The sequence below is a fragment of the Gracilinanus agilis genome, chromosome 1 (genome assembly GCF_016433145.1).
Source record: "Gracilinanus agilis isolate LMUSP501 chromosome 1, AgileGrace, whole genome shotgun sequence".
Taxonomy (NCBI): domain Eukaryota; kingdom Metazoa; phylum Chordata; class Mammalia; order Didelphimorphia; family Didelphidae; genus Gracilinanus; species Gracilinanus agilis.
In genome coordinates this window covers 536305195-536332967 of record NC_058130.1, presented here as the reverse complement: position 1 = coordinate 536332967, position 27773 = coordinate 536305195, and the positions used below count along the sequence as shown (strand labels likewise).

The window sequence follows — 27773 nt, the reverse complement described above, 5'->3', positions numbered from 1 at the left end:
TGCACATAGAGACCAAAGTTCATCGGCATATATTAGTCCATTGCATAATCCACTATTAGAAATTTGATGGTAAACTAAATCCATCTTTAATTGAAAATAATACAACTGAAGAGAACATCCAAGTAAAGGAAATCTATTGTTCAGCTGATTCAGGATAAAATATTGAAAAGGAAGAATTGTATGTTGCTCCATTTTTTATTATTTCCTTAAATGTGCAATGGGGATAATAATAGCAACTACTCGTTATAAGGATCACATGAAGTGAAAATATTTGTAAAGTACTTTGGTCAGTGACTGGTACACGGAATGTACTTCAAAAATTAATAAATTATTCTTAATGCTTGTTTTCTGAAGTCCACCCCTTCTTTTCTTATTAATGAAAAACTATAGACCTAGAGAAACACATTAATATTTTTGGCATGCTAAATTCACCCACAATAGGGCAGCTAGTCAATAAATACTTATTGAATCAAATTGAATTGAGTTGATGGAGTCATTAAGTAGAGGCAGTTAGATGGTACAGTGGATACTCTACTGGACTTGGAGATAGAACAACCTGAGATCAAAGTAGATCCATACTTCCTGTATAACCTGGAGCAAATCACTTAATCTTGCTTAATTTCAGTTTTCTTATCTGCAAAATGGGAACAATAAATAGCATCTACCTCACAGAATTGCTGAGAGAATCAAACAAAATAACCTACGTGAAGCACTTTGCAAACTTTCAAGCGCTATATCACATATTATTATTTTATATATTATTATATGTAAGCTAGTTGTTATTGGGGTTGTTATTCTTCCTGGTAAAATTTTTTTGATATAATAGATATTTTCTGCTTTTTATAGTAAAGATAAAATATAATATTATAAAGATAGTATATGATTTCTCAGTCATGTAAGTTTCCTTAGGAAGAAAACTGGGGGAATAATAATTAGAAAAAAACTAGAGGTGAATAATAAAGATATGGGAGGAAATGTCAAAAATGGCCAGTTACAATATTTTTTTTCAGGAAAGATCATTAGTTGCCTAGATTGGTGACAAACAGCTTGCTCCAACATAGATTTGAATTGTCTACAGGAGAAGAGGTCATTTCCATGCCTTACTCTATGGACTGTCAGCAAGAAAATGGCTTAGCATTCTCTGAGGAGATAGTTGAAAATTAGTAATATGGCTACTTCTGGAAAAAATAAAATTGGACCCAAGCATTCCATACCAGGGCAGGCAGATGGAGCACTATCCAGTCTGTCGCTTTTACAAAACAGTTTTTGATGAAAATGCATCTCTCATCTCTGCAAGGCTTGGCAGTGGATGTCTCTCATGGATATGGAAGGACTACAAATGCTGATAGATTTGTGTCCCTAGCAAAGCTATGCTAGTAAGGTTTACCAGGGAGATGATGGGAAAGAGTGGAGTGAAAATGCAATTGTTATAAGTTAATATATTTCACACAGCGATATTGCATACCATGCACAAAAATATAGCAACTCAAAGGATCCAAAAAGTCAAAACTGAATAAATGAATATTTAAAGTTTCCAGATGCTAAAAATACACCTGAGATCTCATTTTCTTCTAAATCAGAAATTGCTTCAGGGAAGAAGACTCTGCCTTCTGGAATACAGCATCAGCCAAGTTGACTTGGTATCTTGGCAAAAATCAAGGCTAACCTTCATCTTGCCAACTGTAAACAATGCTTAAAATTTAAGTATTAGAGTTGGGAATAAAAATAGCTGCCTACCTGTTGCCCTGATTTTCATGCTTTTATTTATTTATTTTTGCTTCTTTGAGGACGATAAATTGTGTCACAATGGAATTTGAATCTGTTCTATATTTTTGAGAAAGCACATACCTATCTTTATAACTTTATTCTAGCTTAGTAAAAATGTCACAGTAGAAAAAAGGATAAAAATAAAATTAATTTTACTTTTTTTTGTTTCAACAATTCTAAATGAACTACTTTTTTCTCTTAAGTTTTTTCCTATCACATACTCATCATTTTTCATATTACTCCCACAAACACAGCTTTTAGGTTTCTATTTTTGTGTTTTTGAATTACTGACATGGTTGTTTAACTAATTTTTGCTTATCAGTTATATATACCTTAGCCAAAATAAACAAGGAAGCATTGACTCCAGTCCTACGTGGGTAGTTTAGTGAATAGATTTTTGATTTTGGCTGATTATTGGCTTGCTTCCGGGGATGCGTCTGAAATGCATTAATTGACCCTTAATGTCAATCATAAAACTCTGGGCCCAAAATACTAAAGCAATTTCATTGTTTACAGGGTATATCTGGTGGCTTCATAATAAGCAGTGTGATCGCTTTATGGATTTGTTTCTCTCTTGAGCAAACTTTGAAAAAAGGCTGTGTAAATCTACATTGGTTATTGAGCATATGAAAGTTGGCTGCTATTCTTGTTCATAATTGTCACTAGCTCTGCTCTGGCTTTATGCAGATAAAAGGAGAGGGGAAATTAGGATTTTCTTAGATATGATAAACTTGAGAAAAGTCATGTAAATGTCAAAGAGGATATTGCATGACTTTGCCCCTAGCACCATATTTTGGCATATAGTATCAAGCTATAGACAAAGAAAAAAAAACCTAGGAAAATGATCTAAATCTTTTTCTTTCTAAAAGAAAAAAGGTAAACAAAACAACCCTTAAGTCCATGTTACAATTAAAGGAAAACTGAGTGCCTAATCTAAAGGAATTTCAAATTCTGAACAGACTGGCTATAAAAATGATTTGTATATTCTTCCCAAAGCTACAAAACATTAAAAAATGTATGCCCTTTAAAATTTATAAACAACTATTTGTCTCAACCTTAATCATGATGTACCTGACAAGAATTGTAGTTTTGTCTTATTATTATATTATAAAACATGTTGAAATAGTTTTAAAAGTAAGTATATTTATATTTAGCCATGACATAAAATGGTAGATACCTCACCTCCTAAATCTTTCTTCTTCGAATTGATTCATCCTGTTTTTATTCTCAAATTCTGTCATTCTCTAATTTTGAAAAATCAATGAGAAACAATCTCTTCCCATCAAGACTTTTCCCCCTAAATGTGCAGCCATCAGCCACCCACACATCAGCTAAATAGCATTTAAGAAGAAAACTGCATCTGCAATGGGAGAAAGACATTTATATTTGGCTCTTTATCTGGGACAATTCCAACCAAATGGTAAACTCCTTTAGAAAGATTTTCTTTCTAAAAGATTCTCCAAATGCTTTCCTTTGAGCTTTTAAAATTACTGATGAGCTGCAGAACAATTTTCCATAGTGGATTAGACGTGAGCTAGTTAAATAAATGTAAAAAAATTTCTAAAATGATTGATTCATTAGAAGGGAAACTTAAGAGAAATATGGAAGTGGTTAGCTTAACTGGAGTTAGGGGCTCTTAAGTTTGCTTATGAAGCACACTATAATGATAATAGGCACACACTGCAAGAAAGGATATCTAAAGCCTTTCATCTACATCATAGCTCACACTAGTGTAAAATAATATATTACTGCTGTAATGAGTAGCTATTGAATTATGTACAACATGGAAATAACTAGGTAGACATAAAATATATACATAGAAAGTAGTCTCAGAGCGTAAGGAAATAGCAGTTGGAAGGTTTGGGAGAAGTTTCCTGGAGAAGGTAAAACTTAAGCTGAGTGATGAAGGAAGTCAGGAAAATTAAGAGAAAGAGTTGATGGGGCAGGGCATTCAAGGCATGGAGTAACAACTAGTATAAAGGAGAAGAGACAAGGAGACAGAGTACTGTTGTTAATTAACTATAGGTAGTTCAGTCTATATTGATTATAGCCTGGAAAGTTAGGAAGTGAACAAATGATGAAGAGCTTTAAATTCCAATCAGAGTTTCTATTTTATCTCCAAGGTAAATGAGAGCCATTGGAGGTCACTGAGTAGAAGACTTCCACAATCAAATTTGGCAGAAGTGCAATTGAAGTGAGGAGGGAGATGAGGCAAGGAGAGTACTTAAAAGTCTACTCCAATAATCCAGCTGGTGATTTGAACCAGTGTGGCATTTGTGTAAGGAGACAGAAGAGATGTTGTGAAGACAGACAAAACAAAATCTGGCAATGCTCATGTGGGAGTTCATTTGATTAAGGAGTCAGGGATGATCCTGAGATTATGTGTCTGGATGACTAGAAGAATGATGGTTCCCTCAAAGTAATAAAGAAATTCAGGAGATGAGAGGATTTGGGGTAAAATAAAATGAATTTGGTTTTGAATGTGATGAATTTGGAAAGCTTAATGAAATCCAATTTGAGATGACTAAGATACAGTTGTTGATCTAGGACTAGAGCTCAAGAGAGAAACAAGAACTGGAAATCATTTGCTTAGAGATGATGGAGCTCATTCATGTTGATGATATCAAAATTGAATATAGTAAAATATTACAGGAAAAGAGAAAAGAGCTTAAGCCAGAACCTTGGAAAACACCCAGTGTTGCTGGGTACGATGTGGGTAAAAATTAAGCAAATGAGACTGAGAGGGGATAGTTGGATAGGATGGAGGAGAACCGGGAGAGAACAGTCTCATGAAAACTCATTGAAGACAGGAGGGTTTATCCAGGAAGGGCAAGTGTTCAGTAGCCATATGTTACTGAAAGATCAAGATGGATGAAGACTGAGAAAAGGCCATTAAATTTGTAATGGTAACTGGGGAGAGAGTAATTTTAGTTGAATGATGTAGTCAAAAGCCATAATGCACAGAGTTTAGAACTAAGTGAGAAGGAAGAAAATGAAGACATTGACTATGGGCACCTTTCATGAGGAGGAGATATAAGAAAACAGCTATAGGGAATTGAGTACAGTTTTTTTTTTAAAGATAGAGGAGACACAGACATGTTTATAGGCATTAGGGAAGGAGTCAATAAATAGAGATAGAAGATTAGAGAGAGTGGGAATGACAGTGGGTACAATTTGCTCTAAAATTCTAGAGGGGATGAGATTAAAACTACTTATAAATAGGATAGCCTTGGTAAGAAGACGTGGTGACTTCTTTATCTGAGACCAGAGTGAAAAAGGAATCGGTGGGGAAATCTATCTGAGGGATGTAATATGAGGAATAGTAGAGGAGAAATTCTCTGAAAAAATTTCTAAGGTTAATTACAATCTGGGTATTACAAAAAATGGACTAATACATATACATGTCCTTATACTTCAAATCTGAACACAGAAGTCAGTAAAATTTTGTCTACTATTAGCCTTAGGCTGAAGGAACAGTTGGAATGTAGAATTTAGAGCTGGAAGTCACCATAGAGATTGTCTAGTTCAACCACTCCTTTTATAAAATATGAATCTGAGGTCTACAGAGGTTAATTGACTTGTCCATGGTCATATAGGCAGAATAGAACAGAGTTAGGATTCAAACTAATGATCTCTGGTTTTAAATTCAAATCTCTTTTCAAAATGCCCTACTGCCTTCCCAACATTTAGTTTGAGGCACAAGGTCCTTATTCTTTTAAATTGACCTAGTAAACACAGAATGTTTTAAGAGCCTTAAAACACTACATAAAAGTGAGTTGTAATTATTTAAAAGTAATTCATGTTTAATTTTCAGGTTTTACTCCTCTTTACTCTGCAATAAGCTCAGGATATTGAAACTTCCCATTAAACATCCTAGATGCTTGTTTTTACATTTGAAAGCTTCCTTTGAAAAACAAAATAACAGTATAAGCTGTCCCCAAGGACATGATTCTGCAATATTCTACCATTTCTATTCAAGTTGGGGCCTCCTGCATCAGCAATTCTCTCATTGAGCAGCTGGAAGTGCAAATGGAAAGCATCAAAAGTACATTTTTACTCTGGTTGGTGCTTCCAGCCGCTAATGTACTGGTCCAGATATTGGAATGTTCATTTAAGTCAGTTTAGGAAATGGGCCAACCTTTTAAAAGTAACTTGAATTTTCTTGGCTTTTTTTTTTTGCATTTGGCAAAAAGAAAGCAAAAAAGCATGGAAATGTTAAGAATGTAAGAGGAAGACCCTTAAAATGTGAGATCCTCCATAGCAGAGGATGGGAATGAGAGGCATTTAGAATGGGTAGTCATGAATAGGCTGTAGGACCTGTATCATTAAAAGGAAAAACCAATGTAGATGACATAATCGATACAGTGGATTATTAATGAATTGTTTTCTGGATTCTACAAAAGAAAATTGAAGAGGGCTTAGAATTGGGTGAAAAGAAAAGAAATGGATGCACTAAGTATAGATGTATTTCATAAGAAGTTTATCTTTGTGGGATAAACCAGAAGCTGGAAACCCTACCTCAGACCAAGTCAGAGTTTCCTAGGAATCAAGAAATCTAGATGGAGAATCTAGTGGGTGAGGAATCCCATCTGATGACTATAAATTTTTAACCAATCCCAGTTTTAGGATCTGCTTGATCTTTTGCCAATTACATGGTAACTTTAGATTCTCAGCTTCATCACTTACTGAAATAAAAAGTCTATCTCTATCTCTGAAAGTTCTGTATTAGAGAAATTACCAAGTTTGAGCAAGTTCCCATCATATATCAAATCAGTGTGCTAATAGAGCTAACTGGCCTATCAAAGTGAATTATTTATTGAATGACTTTTTGAAACTTGTATTCAAAAGTTCACACTAACGACCTGTAATTATTTAATGGATTTTCAATGAACCATGACACATTTAGCTGGCATATCAATATGTAGGAGTACTAAGAGAACAGTGTTCTACTGAGAAGTCTCACCTGCTAAGAGTTTTGCTGAAATCCCTATTACTGTGGTAAATATGTGCTTCTGCTACATTTTGCTTACCACATCAAAAAAATGGCTTTAATCAGTCAAGCTGACATTATGCATCTACTATGTACCAGGCAGGTAACAGGGACAGCTAGATGTTAGAGAGGATAAAATGCAAGGTTTGGAGTCAGGAAGATTAATCTCCCGAGTTCAAAGTTGGCCTCAGACACTTACTAGTGTGACTTACTATGTGTGACTAAAGGCATTCCTGATTGCCTCAGTTTCTCATCTGTAAAATGAGTTGGAGAAGGAAATGGCAAACCACTCCAGTATCTTTGTCAAGAAAAAAATTAAATGGGGTTATGGAGAGTGAGAGAGGACTGAACAAACTGAACAAAGTATCAGACACTATGCTAGCTGCTGAGGAAAAAGCAAAAACAGAAATAGGACCCCAAACAATGAAACAAACAAATAAAAGGAATTAAGTCTTTAAGTACCCTCAGGAAATTGAGGCTACTTAAGTCTTGGTTTTGTCTTTTATAAAGAAAAGTAAAATGAAATGTCAGGGGCGAGGTTGTCAGAAAGTTAACAAGCTTTTATTAAGCCCTTACTTATTAAACCCAGGGCTAAGTGTTGGTAATACAAGGAAAGAAAGCAGTCTTTGCTCTAAGGATATCCCAGTCGAATGGAGAGACCATGTGCAAATAGAATATCATGAGACAGACAGACAGACAGACAGACAGACAGACAGACACAGAGAGATTGAGATAATATAGGGAAAAGCATTGACAGCTGTGTGTCCAGCTGTGGAGAAAAGCTGAGGGTCAGATTTAAACTAAAAATGGTGATAGAATATTGAGCTTTGTTGATTACATCTTAGAAGTCTTTTGCCCCATCTTCTTAATTTTAAGGGATGAGGAAATTAAGACCCAAAAAAGATAAAAGACTTCACACATTTAGTCACAGAGATAGCAGACACATCACGAGACAGTCAATACTCATTGGACCTCCCCAGAATGTCTCCCCAGTGAAAAGTTACTGAATCTGTGCTTATACTATTTCTTTATGTCTTTCTGAGACACTAAATTAAGAAATCAGGCTAGAGTTACACCTGGTTCCCAAAGAGGCTATGACAAAATTGGTCTTCTAGTCTTGGCAAAGATAAAGTTGTTCGAGACACTTCTTCACTCAGGAGAGTTTCCTAAAGTTCTTAATTATCTGTTCTCCTCTCAAAAAAATTCCACATTTGAAATATTATTTTGTCCAGTGAAAAGTTAATTTACTCACCTTTGGCATTCTCATTCCTCCTCCTCACCCTCTACCTTGGGGGTTAGCTATCCTAAGTGATTATTGAATGAATTCAAACTCAAAAATCCATTATATCTAGCATTCTCCAACTTGGGGATCTTGCCAGCTGTCCTACCCCATTTCCTTTTCTCACCTTCTTGCTCTAAGAACACAATCAAATAAGTAGTGCCATTAGTTCCAGAAAGGCAAGTCAAACACCCTACATCTCCACTTGTCATCTCTGTTACTTACCACATAATTAACTCCCTTCATTTGCTACCTCTACCTAAGAGGCATTTCTTCCTTGTTTTAGAATGTAAGTTCCTCAAGGACAGAGGCACAGTACATGGCAGATATTAATAAATAATTTGTAATATATTATTAATGAATAAAAACAAAGGTTGTTTAAGATAAAAACAACTTTCTAACACTATGCAAATTTCTAAAAGAATAAACTATAAGTTTCCTTGCTGTAGTTCATAACTATTATTTTTTTAACTTGAATGGCAGTGTCTAACAACAAAAAAAAATACTTCCCAAATCTTTAAGTATCCATTACATACCCTTGAATCCTATTTTTTTGGTGCCTTGCCTATCTGTGAAATATGTGACTTTAGGAATGGACAGATAAATTTTCATGTATTTCTAATTAGAAATCATACCATCTAGGTACATGGCAATACCAATAACTACTATTCAACATAATTACAGACTTTGAGGACAATCTAAGGAAGGCATATTTTACATAAAAATCTCCATTATATTTTCTTGCAAAGATGGATAAAAATAATAGAAAAGTTCTCATACATTAAAAGCTGCTTTGTTATGGTTCAGTTGTATACAGGTACCCTGAAAAAAGAAGGGAAATAATTTTCACTATATCAATATCACATAAAAGTTTGACAGAATTAATAGGGAGTCTTCGAAGGAAAAAAACACCATCAGAAAAGGTCTGGACAAAGGCATGTCTGTTATCTGGATGGAAATCCACACCTGTTTAGTTTCGAGAAGGAGCAAACTGAAGTCAAATTTGAAACACCATAAGCATGGAGGCTGATTAGATTCTGAGCACCCAATCTCTTTCTTATGAAATAAACAACAGGAAGAACTTTATTCTTGCTTAAAACTAGAATCTGTAAAGTTATTTCTATCAGCTATGAAATACAAATAGCACAGTTAAAACACAGCCAGAGGCTATTAAAATTCAGTCTGCATTTAGGAGAAAAAAAATCCCACAAACATTTAGGTCTTCTGCTTTTAGTTTCTGTTGCCATGGAAGTAATATGTTGAGTATGAATGAAGAAAGATAAGACTTTGAGGATGACTTCTCACCTCTCTGATCACACAAGACACAATACTTAGTTCAAAGGACATTCTAGTCATGCTGGATTTGGTTTGGGTAATAGCTTTGATATTGTCAAAGAGGACCATTTAGCAATTCATTGTATACTGCACTATACTAGATATTCAAAAATGGAAATCACTAAAGGTTGAGGCTAGCTTAATACTTGTTGGGCAGGTTGTATAGAGGAGAAACTTCCAGCCCAACCTATTGGGAATAGACAGCCTGTGAGGTTCTTTCAAATGAGATTCTTTTATACAGGAATATAAAATGCATTGATGCCTTTTGACAATGACAGTAATAAATTCTTAACTAAAGCTGGTGAGAAAGGGAAGAAAGTCTTAACTTCATGGTAATCAGAGAGAATTGAAAATTAGGAATTTCCAAAATGTCCTTGAATTTAAAGTTAACCAAGCTGGGAAGACAAACTGAAAGTTAAAAGAGTTAATAGTTTTAAAGAAAAAAATCATTGTAGCTTTATACATAGACTTTTAAAAAATGAGACAAAATCAACTTTTATCCATTTCCTCTTTCCCATTCCTAAGCAAGTTGACATCATCCTATGCTTCACATGTCAGTGAACCTAGAAAATGGTTTTTAATTTTCCAATAGTAAAGGCACTTATAGATTTTGATGTAGAAAGATAATAAAATAATTTCAAGGATGTGGAATGGCTAACTTCTTTGAAATCCTGAACATATAGACACAATCTAAATTGCATTGTTGGGACAAAATATTTTTCTTTTGGATGGGGAAAAATGTGATGATTAATGTTACTTTCAGGAATAACTTTCCTTTTTTCTTCTATCACTTGTTCTCACATAGAGGTGATTTCCTTGGAGGATTATCTCCTGACTGTATTTCACAAAGAGTATGGGAAATGTAGAGAAGAATATATAGACCAGGTTCATTTGGCAAATCAAAAGACCTGAGGAGAAGAGGATGGATAGGTTGTTTGTTGAACTCTAGATCAGTTGTCCTCTGTTGTGGTTTAGATTAGATTTATATTTAGGTGGGATTAAATTCAATACAGCTATTGTGCTATCATGAAAAGATAGGAATAAGAAATTGTGGAGAAGCAGAATGATATAAGGGATAGAATATTTAATTGGGGTTGTCGAGAGTCTTGGATTTGAGTTTCACTTTATAAGCTTACTACTGGTATGGTCATAGGCAGGTTCTCTCTTGGGGTAATGGATGGGCCTTAAATTCATTGGTGAATTGGGGGATGTTTCTCCTAAGCAGGGGAAGACTTTTCTTGATTTTTCTCCTAAAGAAGAAATGGATAAGAACAATTTTCCAATGGCCATAAAGGCAGTAGAAGCAAGGGCTGTGGAATGCTTAGAGGTTTGTCAGACATGAAGACATCAAGGTCATCTATTGCATCTTAGCCCATCACCAGTTGTCATGACTTGTCCTGCCATTGGACTTCGATGACTTTTTAAGAGAGAGTGAGGCTGATGACTTTGTGCAACTCTGCCTCACTTAAATCCAGTTCATGCACAAGTCAAGACATCACTCCAAGATGTCACCAGTCCTCTTCAAAATGAAGGACAAAAAACTTAACCTCTCTTTTCTTTGCTCAGTTCCCTCTTCCATAAGAATACTGATACTATGATGGATGCTGACACTATTTGTACCACCTACTTCAAAGGACTGTTGAGAGAAAAACTACTTTGCAAAAAATGCAATATATGTGATTTATTAATAATTCAAATCCTAGTTCTGCTGTTTGTTACTTATAAGATATTAGGTTCTAATAATATGAAAGTACATAAATCTATTTGAAGTTTGCAAGTTGCTTTTCTCATAAATGATCTTGAGGCAAGTTATGCAATAGCTAGAGCAAGTTATTATATGCATTTTTCAGACAGGAAAACTAAGGCTCAAAAAGGTTAAAATATTTGCCCATGGTTAACTAGAGCTGTTTAGTATTAGACATGAAATTCAAATCTAAGTCTTCTGACTCCAAAATTATTTTTTCCATATCCCAAATAATTATCCTCCTTGAGACTCAGTTTTTAATTTGTAAAATGAGGAAGTTGGATTATATGATGTTTGAGATCTCTCAGAATGTGAATTTAGTTTCAAAACAGTTAAATATTGGTAGGGAGATTTCATTTCTATTTTTAACTATTACTCCAATCACTTAAAAATAATCCTCTATTCTTATCTTTTACTTAAATGAAGCAAGGAAGTATAGGAAGATAACTATAAACAGTAAAGAAATTTTAATTAGAAAAACCTGGGTAAAATTTGCAGGACTCTTTAGTAAACGTTCCACTTTTTATTAAGTTTTCTGGGCCTAAGGTATAACGGACTAGAAGGACTGAAGAATTTAATGAGCTAAAACTGAAACATTCATACATTCAAAATTATCCAGTTTTTTTAAAAAAATCACAACATAGTTAAATGCACCACTTGCAGAGAAAATTAAAATTAAAGCAGGCAAGTTTTTCCATCCAGGAGAAGTGTATATGTCCATAGATATTTTGTATGAGGCTTCACAATGTCATAGAAACAAAGAATTTTAGAATTATAAGTGACCTCAGAGGTCACTCAGTCTAACCCTTACCCTGAATAGGAATCTTCCCCACAAAATAACTGCCATGTAGTCATTAGACACTGTTTATACGCTCATAGTAATGAGGAACTCACCATGTTTTGAGGGAGCCCATCTGGCCTAACAAAATATTTCAATCTGTACACAGTACTCAAGGAATGATTTGACCATGACAGTGCACTTGTATTGGCAACATTGGAACTTTTCTTCATGTGGCCTAAAATCACAATAAAATTTTTGTGGCCATATAACAAGGATGATTCATATTGAATTTTCAGTCTACTCAAATGAAGCTTACTTACAGCTAGTGTCTAAGGTTAAATTTGAACCCTTAAGTCAAGCACTCTATCCACTGTGCAAACAGTTTTAGACCTTATATGACTAATCTCAGAAATTATTAGCTATATGAGTTTGTGCAAGTCATTTAATGTCTGCCTCAGTTTTCTGATCTGTAAAATGAGAAAAAAACACTTGCCTTCCAGGGTTGTTTGAGGATAAATGAGATCATAATCATGAGTCTTAAAGAGTTATGAAGAGCTTTGCAAAATTTGAAATTCTTTAAAAATATTATTTAGCTCTTATTAAATTTATCACATCATTCTTTTTTGTGAAGATCTTCTTGGAGTCTGATTTTTATACGTCCTTCCACTTTAGTTCATCTCAAAATTTGAAAAGCAAGTTAACTTTTACAGTAAGACACTATCAGTAAAGTTTTTTTTCTAATTACATTCTCCACAGTATTATTAATCCACAGTGCATCCCTAACAATAAAAGCAACAAAGTCTTAAATGTATGTCTTACAAGTCTGTATGTGTCTATGCATTTTACCTAACTTAACAGAAATTATTTCTAGTGAAACTAATTACAGAACAGTAGAAAAGAGAACTGCCTAACGACTTTTGATGGACAGAAAGACTGAGTTTTATATATGTATGTATATATGTATATATATGTATATATGATATATATCATACGTGTGTATTTTTTCCCCATAGAGACGATGCAATAGACCCACTATAACCACTACATGTATTGGTAGTGATGATGGAATTTTCTTGATCACTTATAATTGAGACCATGCCAATAGAACTTTTTCTCCAAAAAAGGGGATTATGCAGGCAGCCCAAAAGAAGCAAAGTATATCTTCTATGACCTTGCAAAGATCAAAGATAACAAAGAAAGAGCAATGGCATTTCAAATTATTTTCTTGATCAATTTTTTTAAAATTCTGAATCCTTATGAGCTTTTTCACTTATTTTACAGAAAAAATGTTTATAAATGTGCATTATTACCTGTATGTTGCTCTTCAATCCAGGCTTGTAGGTACATGAAGAGGAGTAGACCTGCTACTCCAAACATCAGCACAGACAGAAAAACTTGTCTCAAATTCATGACTATTTCAGATGGTTGCATTTTTGCTCCTTTGTGAATACCACATGATTTTCCTCCCAAGTATTCTCAGTGGAATCTTTTTCTCTTCAGTTTCCTTTTTTTCAGTAATCTAGAATATGGACAAATAAAGCATTGTGATTCTTTGGTGATACTTTTTTATGGATGTTCCGTAAAATATGGAGAAAATCTATAGCACTGAATATTTAAATGAAGTCGGGGGTTATGAAACTGACGACTTCCAGGAAATCACCCCTTAAAGGACAGTTATACTTTAAATAATTGTCTCATCTTCAGTCTTATCTGAATGAATGGTTAATGAATAAAATTTTAACATTAAATTAAGCCACTATATTCCGAGTTATCCTTTCCTAAATTGTTAAGGGCCAAAAGGAAACATGTATATCCCAACTTAAACTATAATGAACAATTATAATGAACATTAAACTTTAATGAACAAAGAATCTTTTATTGACACTCCAGTATACTCCCAGAGAGCTAAGTTTAGGTAGTTATAACATAAGTATGTCATGAAAGCCATAAATCAACAAGGAGAAAAATAGTCTAATAAAGAATTTCCACCTCTTAGTCACAAATTTTCTCTTTTCTTTTCAACTTCCTTATTTTCTCTTTCATCCTTACTAGGGGACCAAATTTCTTACTTTAATGAGAAAATTGGGACCATTTGAAATGATCTCTTTTAGCCTTCCTCCTGTACACCTCTCAGTTTCTCAGCCATCCTCTCTTTTTTTCTTCTAGGCTCAGGGGATCAGGTGGTCTTAACCACTTCTTTACAAAGTCATGTCCTCAATTCCTTCCCTTCCCATTTCCTCATGATCTGTCACCAAGAGTTGCCCAATATTTTTCTTACTGCTCAATAATTAGGTAGCATAGCATAGTGAAAAGAGTAAAGAACCTGGAGCTAAGAAAACCTGAGTTTAAATCCTGCACAAGCTGGCTATATATTGCTGGACAAATAAATTAATCTCTCTGAGTTTCATTTTTCACAACTAAAAAATGAAAAGGGTGAGCTAGAAGAGCTAGAGGGCCTCTGAGATCCTCTCCAGCCCTAAATCAGTGATGAGATGAATCTTTCCCTTTATACTGTCTCATGTATACTCTATCAGCTCCCACCAAATTTCAGCTCCTCTTTCTCATCAGGTTATCGTCTTATATCTATTCTCCATTATTAATTTATGAACAGGTAGCTTAAACTCACTGCCTTAACTTCATCAACATTTGATCTTTTTAAGTCTACTTTTTGAACCCTCTACTCTATTTAAGTAGTCCTCTCCAACATAATCTTTATCGCTAAGTCCAATGGCCAATAATTTGCATTTGTCTAAATGAGCTGGAAAAGGACATGGAAAATCACTCCTGTATATTTGCCAAGAAAACCTCAAATGAGGTCACCAAGAGTCAGACATGAATAAACAATAACCACAAACTGTAGCATCTGTTACTATTGGTCATCCATTCACCCTTTTATTATTCTTTTCTATTACAATGAATTATATGGTTCTATTTCTTGTAGGTTTTCTTTGTCTCCTTTGTTGTATTCCCTCTTCTCAGGACAATTAAACACATTTTAAACCATAAAATTCTGAGGTTCCATCTGTGGTTCCTTTTTTATGTTTTCTCTTAGTTATCTCCTTTACTATTACAACTTTAGTTACAAATTCAATACAAGCTACCCCTTTAATCTACCTCTCTAATGAAGAGCCCTTTCCTGAATGCTAGTCCCACTAGTCCCATATCTTCAGCTCCCTGCAAGATACCATCACATGAATATCTAACCAGCTCTCCAACTAAACTTAGGAGACGCAATACATATTTGCTATTTAGTTAATTATACAGAATCGTATGAGGTAAAGGGCAACCTTTGAAAGATAGGTTCATACAGTATGATAAAGATTTTTTAAATGTAATATCCAAGGAAATGGAAATTTTCATGCTGCATAATTTATTTTTGTAAAAGGAACATTCAATCTATATAGTTTAAAAGGTGATATTCAAGATATTCCCCCTTCAAATCACAATTAATATGAAAATGAATGGCTTATTATTCCCTAATACAATTCTATTTTGAATTCTGTCCAAAGGATTTTAGTTTTACGAAGTGCTGCAATGACCTTATTTTTATAGCAGAGTCAAATATGAAATGTAGTGCCAGGAACAGACTACCAACCTGATATTATCATGATATTCCAATGTATCATAGGACATGAAGATCATGTATCCCTAACCTTCTTTGTTGTTGCTGTTAAGTTTTTTCAGTCCCGTCTGACCAATTTGGGGATTTTTCTTGGCAAAGAGACTGGAATGGTTTTTCATTCCCTCTTGATCATTTTGCAGTTGAGGAAACAGACCAACAGGGTTTAGTGACTTGCCCAGGATCACACAGTTATTAAGTGTCTGAGGGCAGATTTGAATTCAGGAATATGACTTCCTGACTTCAGGCCTGGAACTTTATCCACTGCATTACCTAGCTAGCCCAGATGCTGTCACACAAATGTATGCTATTTGTAAAAAGAAATCAATGCATCTCTTTGTTTTAAAATTGATTCTGTTGAAATGTTTTTAAAATTAAAGAAGTTAGTGTCCTTAATAAAACTCTGGTAAGAACAAAAGTTCAAAAAATCAATTTAATGAAACAAAGCAATCAAAATTACAACTTTTTGGAGTTGGCTATGCTGATAAAAGGTTAATATTGAGACATTATATGAATTACAGATTTCATACTACCCTCAAAGACCACAGAGAAATAAAAGGAATAAAAAAAAGTTGATGCCCCAAATAAGTAATGAAATAGAGAGCACCTAGATGTCCTTGATGAATTAATATCATGTTCCAAATATAATACATTCTTGGATAATGATAGAATTGGCCAATGGGATTGCTAAATATCAGTGCTATTGAAAAGATGATGGAAAAGGGAGAAAGACAGCAAGCACCACATTGTAGAAGGCCAAATTCTAATACTTTTTTCCTTTTCTATTTTTTTCTCAAATTCTCACCTCTTGGAAATGACAAGCAATTCCACTGGTTTATACATGTTTCATTAATCAAAATCTATTTCTAAATTATTCATATTTGTAATAATCTTTTAAAACCACCACCCAAACCTTATACCCATAAAACTAAGTGATAAATCATATGTTTTTCTTCTGCATTTCTACTCCCATAATTCATTCTTTAGATGTGGATAGCATTCTTTCTCATAAGTTCCACAGTATTTTTCTTGGTCATTGCATTGCTATTATTAGCAGAGTCCATTACATTTGCTCATCCTACAATGTTTCAGTTACTGTGTATCACGTTCTCCTGGTTTTGCTCATTTCACTTTGCATCAATTCTTGGAGGTCTTTCCAGTTCACATGGAATTCCTCCAGTTCATTATTCCTTTCAGCACAATAATATCTCATCACCATCAGACACCCCAATTTTTTCAGCCATTCCCCAATCGATGGACACCTCCTGATTTTCCAATTTTTGCCACCACAAAAAGCACAGCTATAAGTATTATTGTATAAACATTTTTTAAATCTCTTTGGAGTGCAAACCCATTATGAGACCCATAACTGGATCAAAGGGGATGCAATCTTTTAAAACTCTTTGGGCATTATTCCAAATTGACTTCCAGAATGGTTGGATCAATTCACAACTCCACCAACAATGCATTAGTGCCCTAATTTGGCCACATTGCCTTCAACATTTATTATTTTTCTTTTCTGTTATATTGGCCAATCTGCTAGGTTTGAGGTGGTACCTTAGAGTTAGCACATTTTTTTAAAAAGAGAATAGAGTGTGTAAATTGTAGGTCAATGAGTTAAATCAATTCTTCAGTAATTTTTATTATTTTTTAAAATCTATTTATTATATTAATTTAGAATATTTTTCCATGGTTACATGATTTATGTTCTTTCCCTCCCCTCCTCTCTGGCCCCTCTTGGAGCCGATGAGCAATTCCACTGGGTTTTACACATATTATTGGTCAAAACCTATTTCCATATTATTAATACTTGCAATAAAGTGATCAATTAAAGTCAACATCTCCAGTCATATACCCATTTAACTGTGTGATCAATCATAAGTTTTTCTTCTGCATTTCTACTCCCACATTTCTTTCTCTGGATGTGGATAGCATTCTTTCTTATAAGTCCCTCAGAATTATCCTGGATCATTGCTGCTAATAGAGAAGTCCATTACTTTCAATTGTGCTACAGTGTCAGTCTCGTGTACAACATTCTCCTGGTTCTGCTCCTTTGGCTCGGCATCAATTCCTTGAGTTCTCTCCAGTTCACATGGAAATTCTTCCAGTTCATTATTCCTTCCAGCAATATAGTAGTCCATCACCATCAGACACCCCAATTTGTTCTGCCATTCCCCAATCGATGGACAACCCCTCATTTCCCAGTTTTCCAGAATATCTTTTTCCATGCCTTATGGTCCATCATTGTGGATGCTGCCAAGTCCTGTGTAATCCTGATTTTTGAATTGTTTCTTTTTAGAAGGTTTTAGTATCTTTTCCTTGGTCTGGAAGTTCTTGAACTTGGCTATAACTTTCCTGAGTGTTGTCAACTGGGGATTTAATGCAGGAAGTGATCTGTGAATTCTTTTGATCTCTACCCTATTGTTCAAGAATATGATGGTATTTTTCTTATATAATTTACTATAGAATGATGTGTTCAGGCTTTTTCTTTTGTCGTGACTTTCTGGTAGTCCAATAATTCTTAAGTTGTCTCTCTTGGATCTATTTTCCAGCTCTTTAGAATCTGATGCCCAAATACAGAACTCAAGAGAATCACTAAAAGGTATTATTTTATCATCAAGGTGTTTCATATTTTTCTCAATTTTTTCATTCTTTTGATTTTGTTTTAAAGACTCTTCTGCCTTGTGAAGTCATTTGCTTCTAATTGTTGTATACTAATTTTTAAAGACTGAATTTCATCCCTGGATTTTTGATTCTCCTTTTCCTTTTCTATTTTTCTTTGTAGGTCATCTTTCACGTTTTTGCCTCATTTTCAAGATGATCAATTCTGGTTTTCAAGACATTATTTTCTTGTTTTAGTTCATGTGCCTCTGTTTCCAGATGACCTATTTTGCTTTTTAAATTCTTTTCCCAATTGTCTTTAGCCTCTCTTAATTGTTTTTTGAATTGTGTTTTGTGTTCTTCCAAAGCTTGAGTCCAATTCACTGGAGTTCCTGAGTGTTTTGCTTGGTGTTCCTTGGGCCTCCTCTGTTCCATTTGTTATCTGTTCATTACCTGAACAGAAGCTGTCAATTGTAATTTCTTTTTTCTCTTTCTGTTGTTTACTCATATTTTTTCTTTCTTCCCCTCTTCTTATTGGCTGTATTATTGCTCCTCTGTTTATTTGCTGGATCTGTGAGTTTGGGCTTTTCTTCCCTGAAAGGGCTTCTTCTCTGCTCTGCTGATTAACTAGATTAGGCTGAAGGAGCTGGCCTGTTGTATTAATGTATTTTGTGCCCTGATTGTAATATAATTGTAATGTGCTCTGAAGCCAGATTTTTCCTAGCTTTTAGCAGAAGCTAAAGATGAAAGTGGAGGTGGGAAGGCTGAAGGTAGTTACTCTCCTCCTCTCTTCCTTTCTTCCAGTTGCTTCCCTACCAGCTGCCTGGTCAGAGCCCTGAGCTACCTGTGGAGGTACCAAAGTTGGGGTTGAAGCCTGCTTCTCGGGATCCCAGTTAGCCAGATTCTTACTGTGGGTCAGGGGAGGGGTGTTGGAGATTGAACATTTCTGCCCTCTGAAGACTTCTTTTCTGCACTATTGATAGACTGGATTAAGGCAGTTAAACTGAACTGCAGAGCTGAATGTGCCCCAAGGCCAAAATTTCCAGCAGAGGCAGAGGCCCAAGATGGAGGAGTGGTGGCTGAAGGTTGCAACCAGACTGCCCTACTCTCTTCCCCTCTCCTCCAGCTGCCTCCCTGCCAGCTGTGGTCATAGACCTGAGCCTCGAGTAGCTGTGGTAGCAAGGCACTTCCTCTGAGCTGGAGTCCTTGCCCTGAGATTCCACTAACCACCAGAGTCTCGGCACAGTAGTGTGGTAGGAGTCCTAAGACCTTCCTTCTTTTTTTACCCTAAACCTGAGAATTCAACTTTCTCTGGGTACCTTTTAAGAGGAATTGAGTAGGAAAGTCCTTCAGGTCTGTGTTCTCATTGGATCTGGTTTTTGTCCCCCTTGAAGCACTTTGTTTTTTATTGGTATGTAAGGGTTTTCACAGAAGAATTGATTTTTACTGTTTCTAAGTCATCATCTTGACTCTGCCCCACCTTCAGTAATTTTTAGAATGAATTAGTAAGGCAACAATGAAAATCCAATAAGTAGACTGATGGTTGCAAAGAATAAGGATAGGCTTTACTACATTCTCTTAATCTCCCTTTGACTAGAGAATTCTATAGATATAGTTTGTCTCAATTTTAGCCAAGCATTAGATAAAATACCTCTCATATGAAAGAAGGCTAGATATAGACGAGACAGTAACATAAGTAAATGGATTCAAAACTGGTAAATGACATGACTCAAAAAGTATTAATTTTTTGTTCCCTGACAACATGGAAAAAGGTCTCCAGTGGATGCCAAGAACATGTGCTTGGCATTGTATTATTTGACACTTTTATCAATGATTTAGATATAGGCACAATTAGCATTATCATCTGATTTGTAGATGATATGAAGATGAGAAGAGCAGGTAACAGTCTGGATGATAATGGGGATTCAAATGGATCTTGACAGGCTAGAGTACTGTGTGGCATCTAATTAAATGAAATTCAATGAGGACAAATGTGAAAACTTGCACTTGGATTAAAATAATCAACTTTTATGTTCATGAAGATGGCGACATAGTTTAACAGTAATTTCTCTGAAAAATAACTGGGAGTTTTAGTGGACCACAAGCTCAATACATGTCAGGAATGTGACATGGTAGGCAAATAAACTAATGAGATCTTGGGCTTTTTAAAAACAGATATAGGAACTATGCCCAAAGGGCTATAAAAGACTGCCTGCCCTTTGATCCAGCCATACCATTGCTGGGTTTGTACCCCAAAGAGATCATAGATAAACAGACTTGTATGAAAATATTTATAGCTGCGCTTTTTGTGGTGGCAAAAAACTGGAAAATGAGGGGATGTCCTTCAATTGGGGAATGGCTGAACAAATTGTGGTATATGCAGGTGATGGAATACTATTGTGCTAAAAGGAATAATAAACTGGAGGAATTCCATGCAAATTGGAGAGACCTCCAGGAAGTGATGCAGAGCGAAAGGAGCAGAGCCAGAAGAACATTGTACACAGAGACTGATATACTATGGTAAAATCAAATGTAATGGGCTCCTGTACCAGCAGCACTGCAATGACACAGGACAGCTCTGAGGGATTTATGGTAAAGATGCTACCCACATTCAGAGGAAGGACTGCAGTAGAGGAAACATATAAGATAAACAATTGCTTGAATGCATGGGCTGAGGCGGACATGAATGGGAAATAGACCCTGAACAAGGACACATGGTACAACCAGTGGAAATGTGCGTTGGCCATGGGTGGGGGGAGAGCGGGGGGGTGAAGGGGTAAGTAGGGGCATAAAGTATGTAAACAGATTAAAAACGAATATTAATAAATGTCTAATAAAAGCAAAAAAAACCAGATATAGCTATAGCTTCCAGGAATAGGGAGGGGATAAAATCTCACAGAATTCATATGGAGTATTTGTTTAGTTCTAGATATCGCACTTTAAGAAAGATGTTGATAAGCTGGTCAATGTGCATAGACTTGAGTCTGTGTCACATGAGGAAAAGTTTACCCTAGGGAAGCAAAAAATTAGGGACATGATAGCTGTCATATATGAAAGGCTGATATGTATGTAGAAGAGGGATTAGACTTGTTCTGTTTGTTCTGAGTGAAGAACTAGAAACAAAGATGGAATTTTACAATAGGTCAATTTAGGTTTAGAGAACTGTCCAAATGTGGACAAGGAGAAATCAGGAGGGGCTGGATTCCTCCTTAATATAAATGTTTGACAGAGTTGACATGACCACTTATTAGGGCATGGTTGGAGCTAGAGGTTCAATGATGAACTTTCCAATGCCAAAATTCTTTAATCCTGTGAGAAAGTTAGTAATGAATGAAGAGAGATGGTTTTCATGGTTAACATTTAATTGGCGAAAATATACTTGTTATTTTAATTGGGAAAAGTTATGCATGTGATTTTATTAAAACCAAATAATATATATTTTAAATATATTTATTATTTAATATATATTTAATAAAATTTATATTTTATTTAATATACTCAAGTATATTAAATAAAAATATTTAAACCAAAAATAATATATATTTTCCAAAGAATCAAAGATTTGGTCAGAAGGGATATTAAAGAGGGTTTCCCTACAACTCACTTACTTTGGAGATAAAGAAATTGAGACTCCCAAAGTGGGAGGGATTTGCCTAAGCTCACACACATAATAATAGAACTGGAATTTGAATTCTGGTGTTTTTCTGCCCATTAGGTAATGCTGCTTCTCTATACCTTTTCTATTTCTATAAGAAAAGGGGGAAAATGTAGTAATAATGGGAACAGGGGGCAACAGTTTATGGTCTTCCCTGAAACTAGAGACAATTATCTTTTTTTTAACCCCAATATCTTTTATATATATCCTTCTGTATTAATTTTATTTGTTACAGGGCTAGGCAATGGGGGTTAAGTGATTTGCCCAGGGTCACACAGCTTGGAAGTGTCTGAGGTCAGAATTGAACCTAGGACCTCCTGTCTCTAGGCCTGGCTCTCAATCCACTGAGCCATCCAGCTGCCCCTGAGACAATTATCTTTTGAAGAAGAGACCAGCCAGTGATATAGAATGAGTTCAAGTGAACAACATGAGGTTGGGTCTTTGATGTCTCAGTTTAAGTGGAAAAAATAGAAAAACTCAGTTCAGCCATTTTTTTAGGTCTTGTCCAACTCTCTGTAACCTAATTTTGGTGTTGTTTTTTTGCAAAGATACTAGGGAGGTTTGCCATTCCTTCTCTAGCTCATTTTACAGATAATGAAACTGTGGCAAACAGGGTTAAGTGACTTGCTTAGGGTCACAGAAAAATTGTGTCTGAGGCCAGATTTGAACTCAAGCAAAGGAATTTTCCTGTTTTCAGTCTGGTTGGCACTCTATTCCTTACATCATCTACCTGCCGGTAGAAAAGTTACCGGTAGTGTAGTGGATGGTCTCCGGCAGCATAAATAACATGAAAGGAAGCACAAAATTTTCTTAATTTTTTTCTTCTCTCAGTCTTTGAGAACATAAAAGTTGATTTTTTCTAACCCAAGAACAAGCCTTTAAACATCAGCCTTTGGGTAATCAGACAGAGGTAATAGTTAATTAAGTTCAACAAGTTATGCCTTCCATATCAAGGTTTTCATATTTCCTTGTGTAATATGCATAGTTTTACTTTACATGTTTTGTGGCTAATTGTATATAACTTTAATAAAATTAGTATTCCAAAAAAAATCAAAAGTACCTGGTTTATATAAATCTATTTTTTTTTCAGTCATCCACAGTAGGGAAAAGTCTAAACATTAGACTGCGGTAGACTAATCCAAGTCAGTACATAGGGATAGCTACTCAAATTGCCTGCATCTAAACTAGGAGGAAATATTAACCTTCTGTAAGACTTCCCTTGAAAATTCAATTCTACAAAACAAATAGCTGTATATGGAACTGGTATCAGAGGAGCACATTTTTTGTGTGCTTTTGAAGATTTTTTTTAATCCAGTTAATCTTTGGTTCTGGTAGCAGAGAAAGTTTTTAAGGAAATAAAAGAAGTGAGACTGTTCTCACAGAGCTCATATGATAGAAGAGATCTTACCATATTAAATTAAAGCTAGAGGAATATGAGTTTTTCAAGAGCTTATAAGACAGTGTAACCCACAAGGGAGATTTGGAATTTGAAGCTTTTCAACATTGATTCCTCAAGGAACTTCCTGAAATGAAGGCAACTTTCTGTTGAATAGGAGTTAGTTAAACACTGAACAGACATAATAACTAGCTATAATAACTAGCTTGGATAAGGAAATTCAGATAGTAGGCAACCAATCAAATAAATTCTCCTACTAAAGACTAAATAATTGCACTTAAGAAAGGAAAGATCTTTAAACTCTTGCTGTCTGCATAATTAAAACTTATCTCTGAAGAGAAAGGATAGAAGAAAACTCATAAATCAGAAAGGAGCTATGAACCTAGGGGAATAGTGGGTGTGGAAGCCAATAGAAGTAATCCTGGGGGGATTTAAATGAGAAAATTATTACCTAGGCTTCTGGATAGAGATGAAGAATTTACTCTCTCTTTCTTTGAGAAATGTTGCTATTCTATGTCTGACACATCCTCCTGGGTGCAGAAGGCAGTGGAAAACCTCTAATTGTTACTATGGCAGATGTGAGTAGGATTGAGTGATTAAAGCCACAAGGCAGAAAGGCAATCTGGTGTAAAATAGAGAGATACATGAGATTTTCTCAGATTTCAGTCCATTAACCCAAAGTTGGCATTAGAAAATGGCTCTCATTAAACAAAGGTGAGGCAGTAGAAGCTTCAGCATTGCTCTAAGCAAAGCTGAAGGTCACTTGTAATGGGAAAATGTACCTTTTTGGAGATACTCTGTCTGCCTATAAGCCTCTGGAAAAAGTGCAGACTACTGGAGATTGAAATTACTTGAAATAATGCTGCTTTATGTATGGCAAGCTATGCCATTTCAATGGTCAAAAATCTTTTTTTGGAGCTCTAGTGAGCCATCAAGACATTTGGTGAACTCTAATTGTTCTCACACAAAGAATCAGATATGACTGAACAACAAAAAGGAAAGGAATTGCTCCCACACTTGCTTGAACCATTGCAAACCTGAAGGGGGATGCATCCTTGAATCTTTTACAATGCTTTGTATTTCTAAAGCTCTTCTTATAGACTATTTTGTTATGGTTATTTTTGTATATGCCTGTACTCCCTTACTATGATAACATTGCTTAAGGTCAGGTCCTTCTCTTAACTTTATTTGTATCTCCTCTACACCCAGCAATGTTTTTGAAAATTACAGATGTTTATATTGTAGAACTTAATTGATTTGAAATCTGATCTCACAATGAGAATGGTAAATCTTAGAATTCTCAAAGGAATACTTTTAGAATAGTAATTTCTTTTTAAAAATAGTTTACATATGTTAATATTTATCTATTTTGTTGCTTCTTTGACTTTCTGAGAACAAGCATGGCAGATAGAGGGTTGACCTAGGAACTACAAACTCTTAGGTTCAAATCCTGCCTCTGGACAGACACTGGCTGGGCAATCATGGGTAAGTTGCTTAACTTCATGCTCCCCCTCCCAGGCAACTCTTTAAGATCTCAAATTATTGAACATGTCCTGATCTAGATTAGTTAAAGGAAAAATCTCTTTAAGGGTTACCTAAACCAATGAAATGATAATAAAATATTCCTTTTGATACTTTAAAATTCAACTTTGAACCAACACTTAGGGTTTGAAATGAGAGGACCAGGCTTCCAATCTTGGTTCTGCTACTTTCTAGAAGTGTTACCCTAGGGCTGTGATGGCAAAACTATGGCAACATGCTAAAAAGGGCACACAGAGTCCCCTCTGTAGGCACATAAGCCATAACTTGCCAGAGTTTGTTATTAGAAAGGCAGAGGGACTTGGAGGAGCTTCTCCCTTTCCCTTTCCCACCACACTGAGAACATTTTTTCACTTCATCTGCTCCTCCGCCCATCAGCCCAGTGGGAGCTCTTTCTTTCCTGTCTGGGGTAAGAAGGAGCCCTGCAGAGTGTACTGCATGAGGTCTCTGGGGGTGTGTGGCATGACACTTGGTTCCTAGGAGGGGTGGGACATGACATGCAGTCTTTAAAGGGTTTGCCATCACTGCCCTAGAGAAATCACTTAGTCTTTGGACTTCAGTTTCCTTATTTGTAAAATGAGGTGGAGTAGATTTGATGTTCTCTAAAGAGCTCCAATCTCTATCTCTCCAGTGTCTGTCTGTCTGTCTGTCTGTCTCTCTCCCTCCCTATCGCCCCTCCCTCTATGTGTTTGTGTCTATGTGTGTGTCTATAATCTTTAGTTATCAATAGTAGCTTCATGAAAGTTTAAGTATTATGGGTTTTATTGCTTGAAACAAAATGACAGTGTCAACAAGCATTTATTATCCATCTCCTACTATGTTAATAGTTTAAGGCAAGCACTGAGTAATATAAAGGAACCTAAAAGATAGTCTCTGCTTCAATGAGTTCATAGTAGGACCTATTGGGGAAAATATGCACAATGATTTACAATAAACAGGATAAAATAAAGGTAATTTCAGAAGGAAAGTACTAATAACAATAGCAATTATATTTAAATTGCACACACTATATGTATGGCACTTTGCTAAGCACTTTACAAATATTTTCCTATGGAATCCTCACTACAAGTCTAGGAAGTACGTGCTATGATCATCCCATTTAATAGATGAAGAAACTGAGACAAAGAGGTTAAGTTATTTGCCTAAAGTTACACAGCTAGTAAATGTCTTAGCTGTATTTGAATCCAGGTCTTCCTGACCCTAGACACAGTAATCTATTCATTATATAATTGATGTTAATTATATCATACATACTATAATTATTATATAATAATAATTTCTTTTAAAAATAGTTTACATATGTTAATATTTATCTGTTTTGTTGCTTCCTTGACTTTCTGAGAGCAAGCATGGCAGATAGATTATGTATGATAGGATTATATTATGTATGATATAATTAATATTAAGAATCGTTGAGGAAGGCTTCAAGCAGAAAGTATGACTTTAGCTGACTTTAGCTGTCCTTTTTAGGACAAGGAAGCTGTTCAAGGATTAGAGCATCTGCTTGATCTTTCTTTCCCTGAACCAGTCAAAGACAAACCAGAGCTGAACTATTAAAGAGGCTTAAAGGAAGGACTTTCGATCACTCTTTCAAAGGAGACAATGCCATGTAACATTTTAAGCATGGGATATGATCAGTGAAGATGGCAGAATTTAGGACATGAAATCTTGTCTGAGATGAATAGCAGTCCATACAATGTTGGGCTTGGAATCAGGAAGATCTGAATTCAAATCTCAGATCGACACTAGCTGTGTGATCCTGGGCAAGTTACTTAACCCTGTTTGCCTCGGTTTCCTTATATCTAAAATGAGGCGGTAAAGGAAATGAAAACAATTCTGATATCTTTGCCAAGAAAAAGTCAAATGGTTTTAGGAGGAGTTAGAGTAGAAAGGTAGGAAGGATTCAGGTTATGAAAGACTTTAAAGGCCATATGAACGGGTTTTATATCTGATCCTGGAGGTGATGGGGAACTGTTGGAATTTTTTTGTCAAAAAATTTTTTTCTGCTTATTTGTTCCATTACAATATCCAGACAACTTCTTTCCTCCTTCCCTTCTTTCTATTAAAGAAGGCATAATCTGACAAAATATATTTGTGTAAACAAAACTCTATATCTTGCTTATTTCTATTTATTCATTATTTTTCTGGAGGTGAACATAAACAAGTCATTTGCTAAACAATATTTCTGTTGCTATACATGTTCCCTTGTTTCTGCTCATTTCTTCAAAACTTCATGTCGTGTTCCGGGTTAAGATGGCGGCAGAGTAAGAAGCAGCTCTTAACCTCTCCTGACCGAAACACACAAAACTCCTCAAGGGGACATAAAAACAAGTCCAGACGAACGGAGGAACCCCACAACAGGGCACAGCGTGGAAGGTACGTAGAATCGAGGCATTTCCATGCTATAAAGGGGTGAAACAGCTTTCACTAAATCGCGGGCTGAGCAACCACCCCACCCCCACCCCCTCCACACACAACACCTATAGCTCCGAAGCCAGCTAAAAAGAAATAGAGCAAGTTTGGGGCACCCATCAAGTCATTGGCAGCTCCGGGGCCTGTTCCTGAGAGCAGCAAGATTTAGGACCCCAAAAAGCTAACGAACGCACATGGAATTTGAGCGCAGGAGCAGGACACCGGGAGTGGACGCTGGGCGCAGAGCGCAGGCTGAGAGCGCAGGCACCAGCGGAGGCGTGGGTGGAGGCAGACACAACCAGACCTAAAGCTCTGAAACCCTGAGTGGGGAACCAGTGCAGACGGGTATACGACTGTGGAAGCAGCGCCCTGAGACTTGTAAAGAAACCTCCAGCAGAGAATCAAGCAAGGGGGTCCACCAGGGGGCTTGACATTGGAAAAAACCAGACAGACCTCAGGAGCCAATAGACTGTGGACAGACACTGAGCGCAAGGATAAAGCTGAGAAGCTGCTGGGCTAATGATGGCTACCCAGTCTCAGGTAGCTCAGAAGAGAAAGATTAACAACAAGAAAAAGAAGTCTTTAACACTCAACAACTTTTACACAGAGAAAATCCAGACAACTGAGCAAACAGAGGAGGAGAACAAACAAGCAT

General features: G+C 35.7%; 1 protein-coding gene across 1 annotated transcript in view; it reads right to left on the bottom strand.

The window, feature by feature from the left end:
- The window catches only part of CHST9 (carbohydrate sulfotransferase 9), a 383826-nt gene that overhangs the window by 287291 nt on the left and 68762 nt on the right, over nt 1-27773 (bottom strand). Inside the window, 1 exon segment of the mRNA XM_044666462.1 lies at nt 13207-13415. Coding sequence (XP_044522397.1) covers nt 13207-13327 — 121 coding nt within the window. The 5' untranslated portion in view covers nt 13328-13415.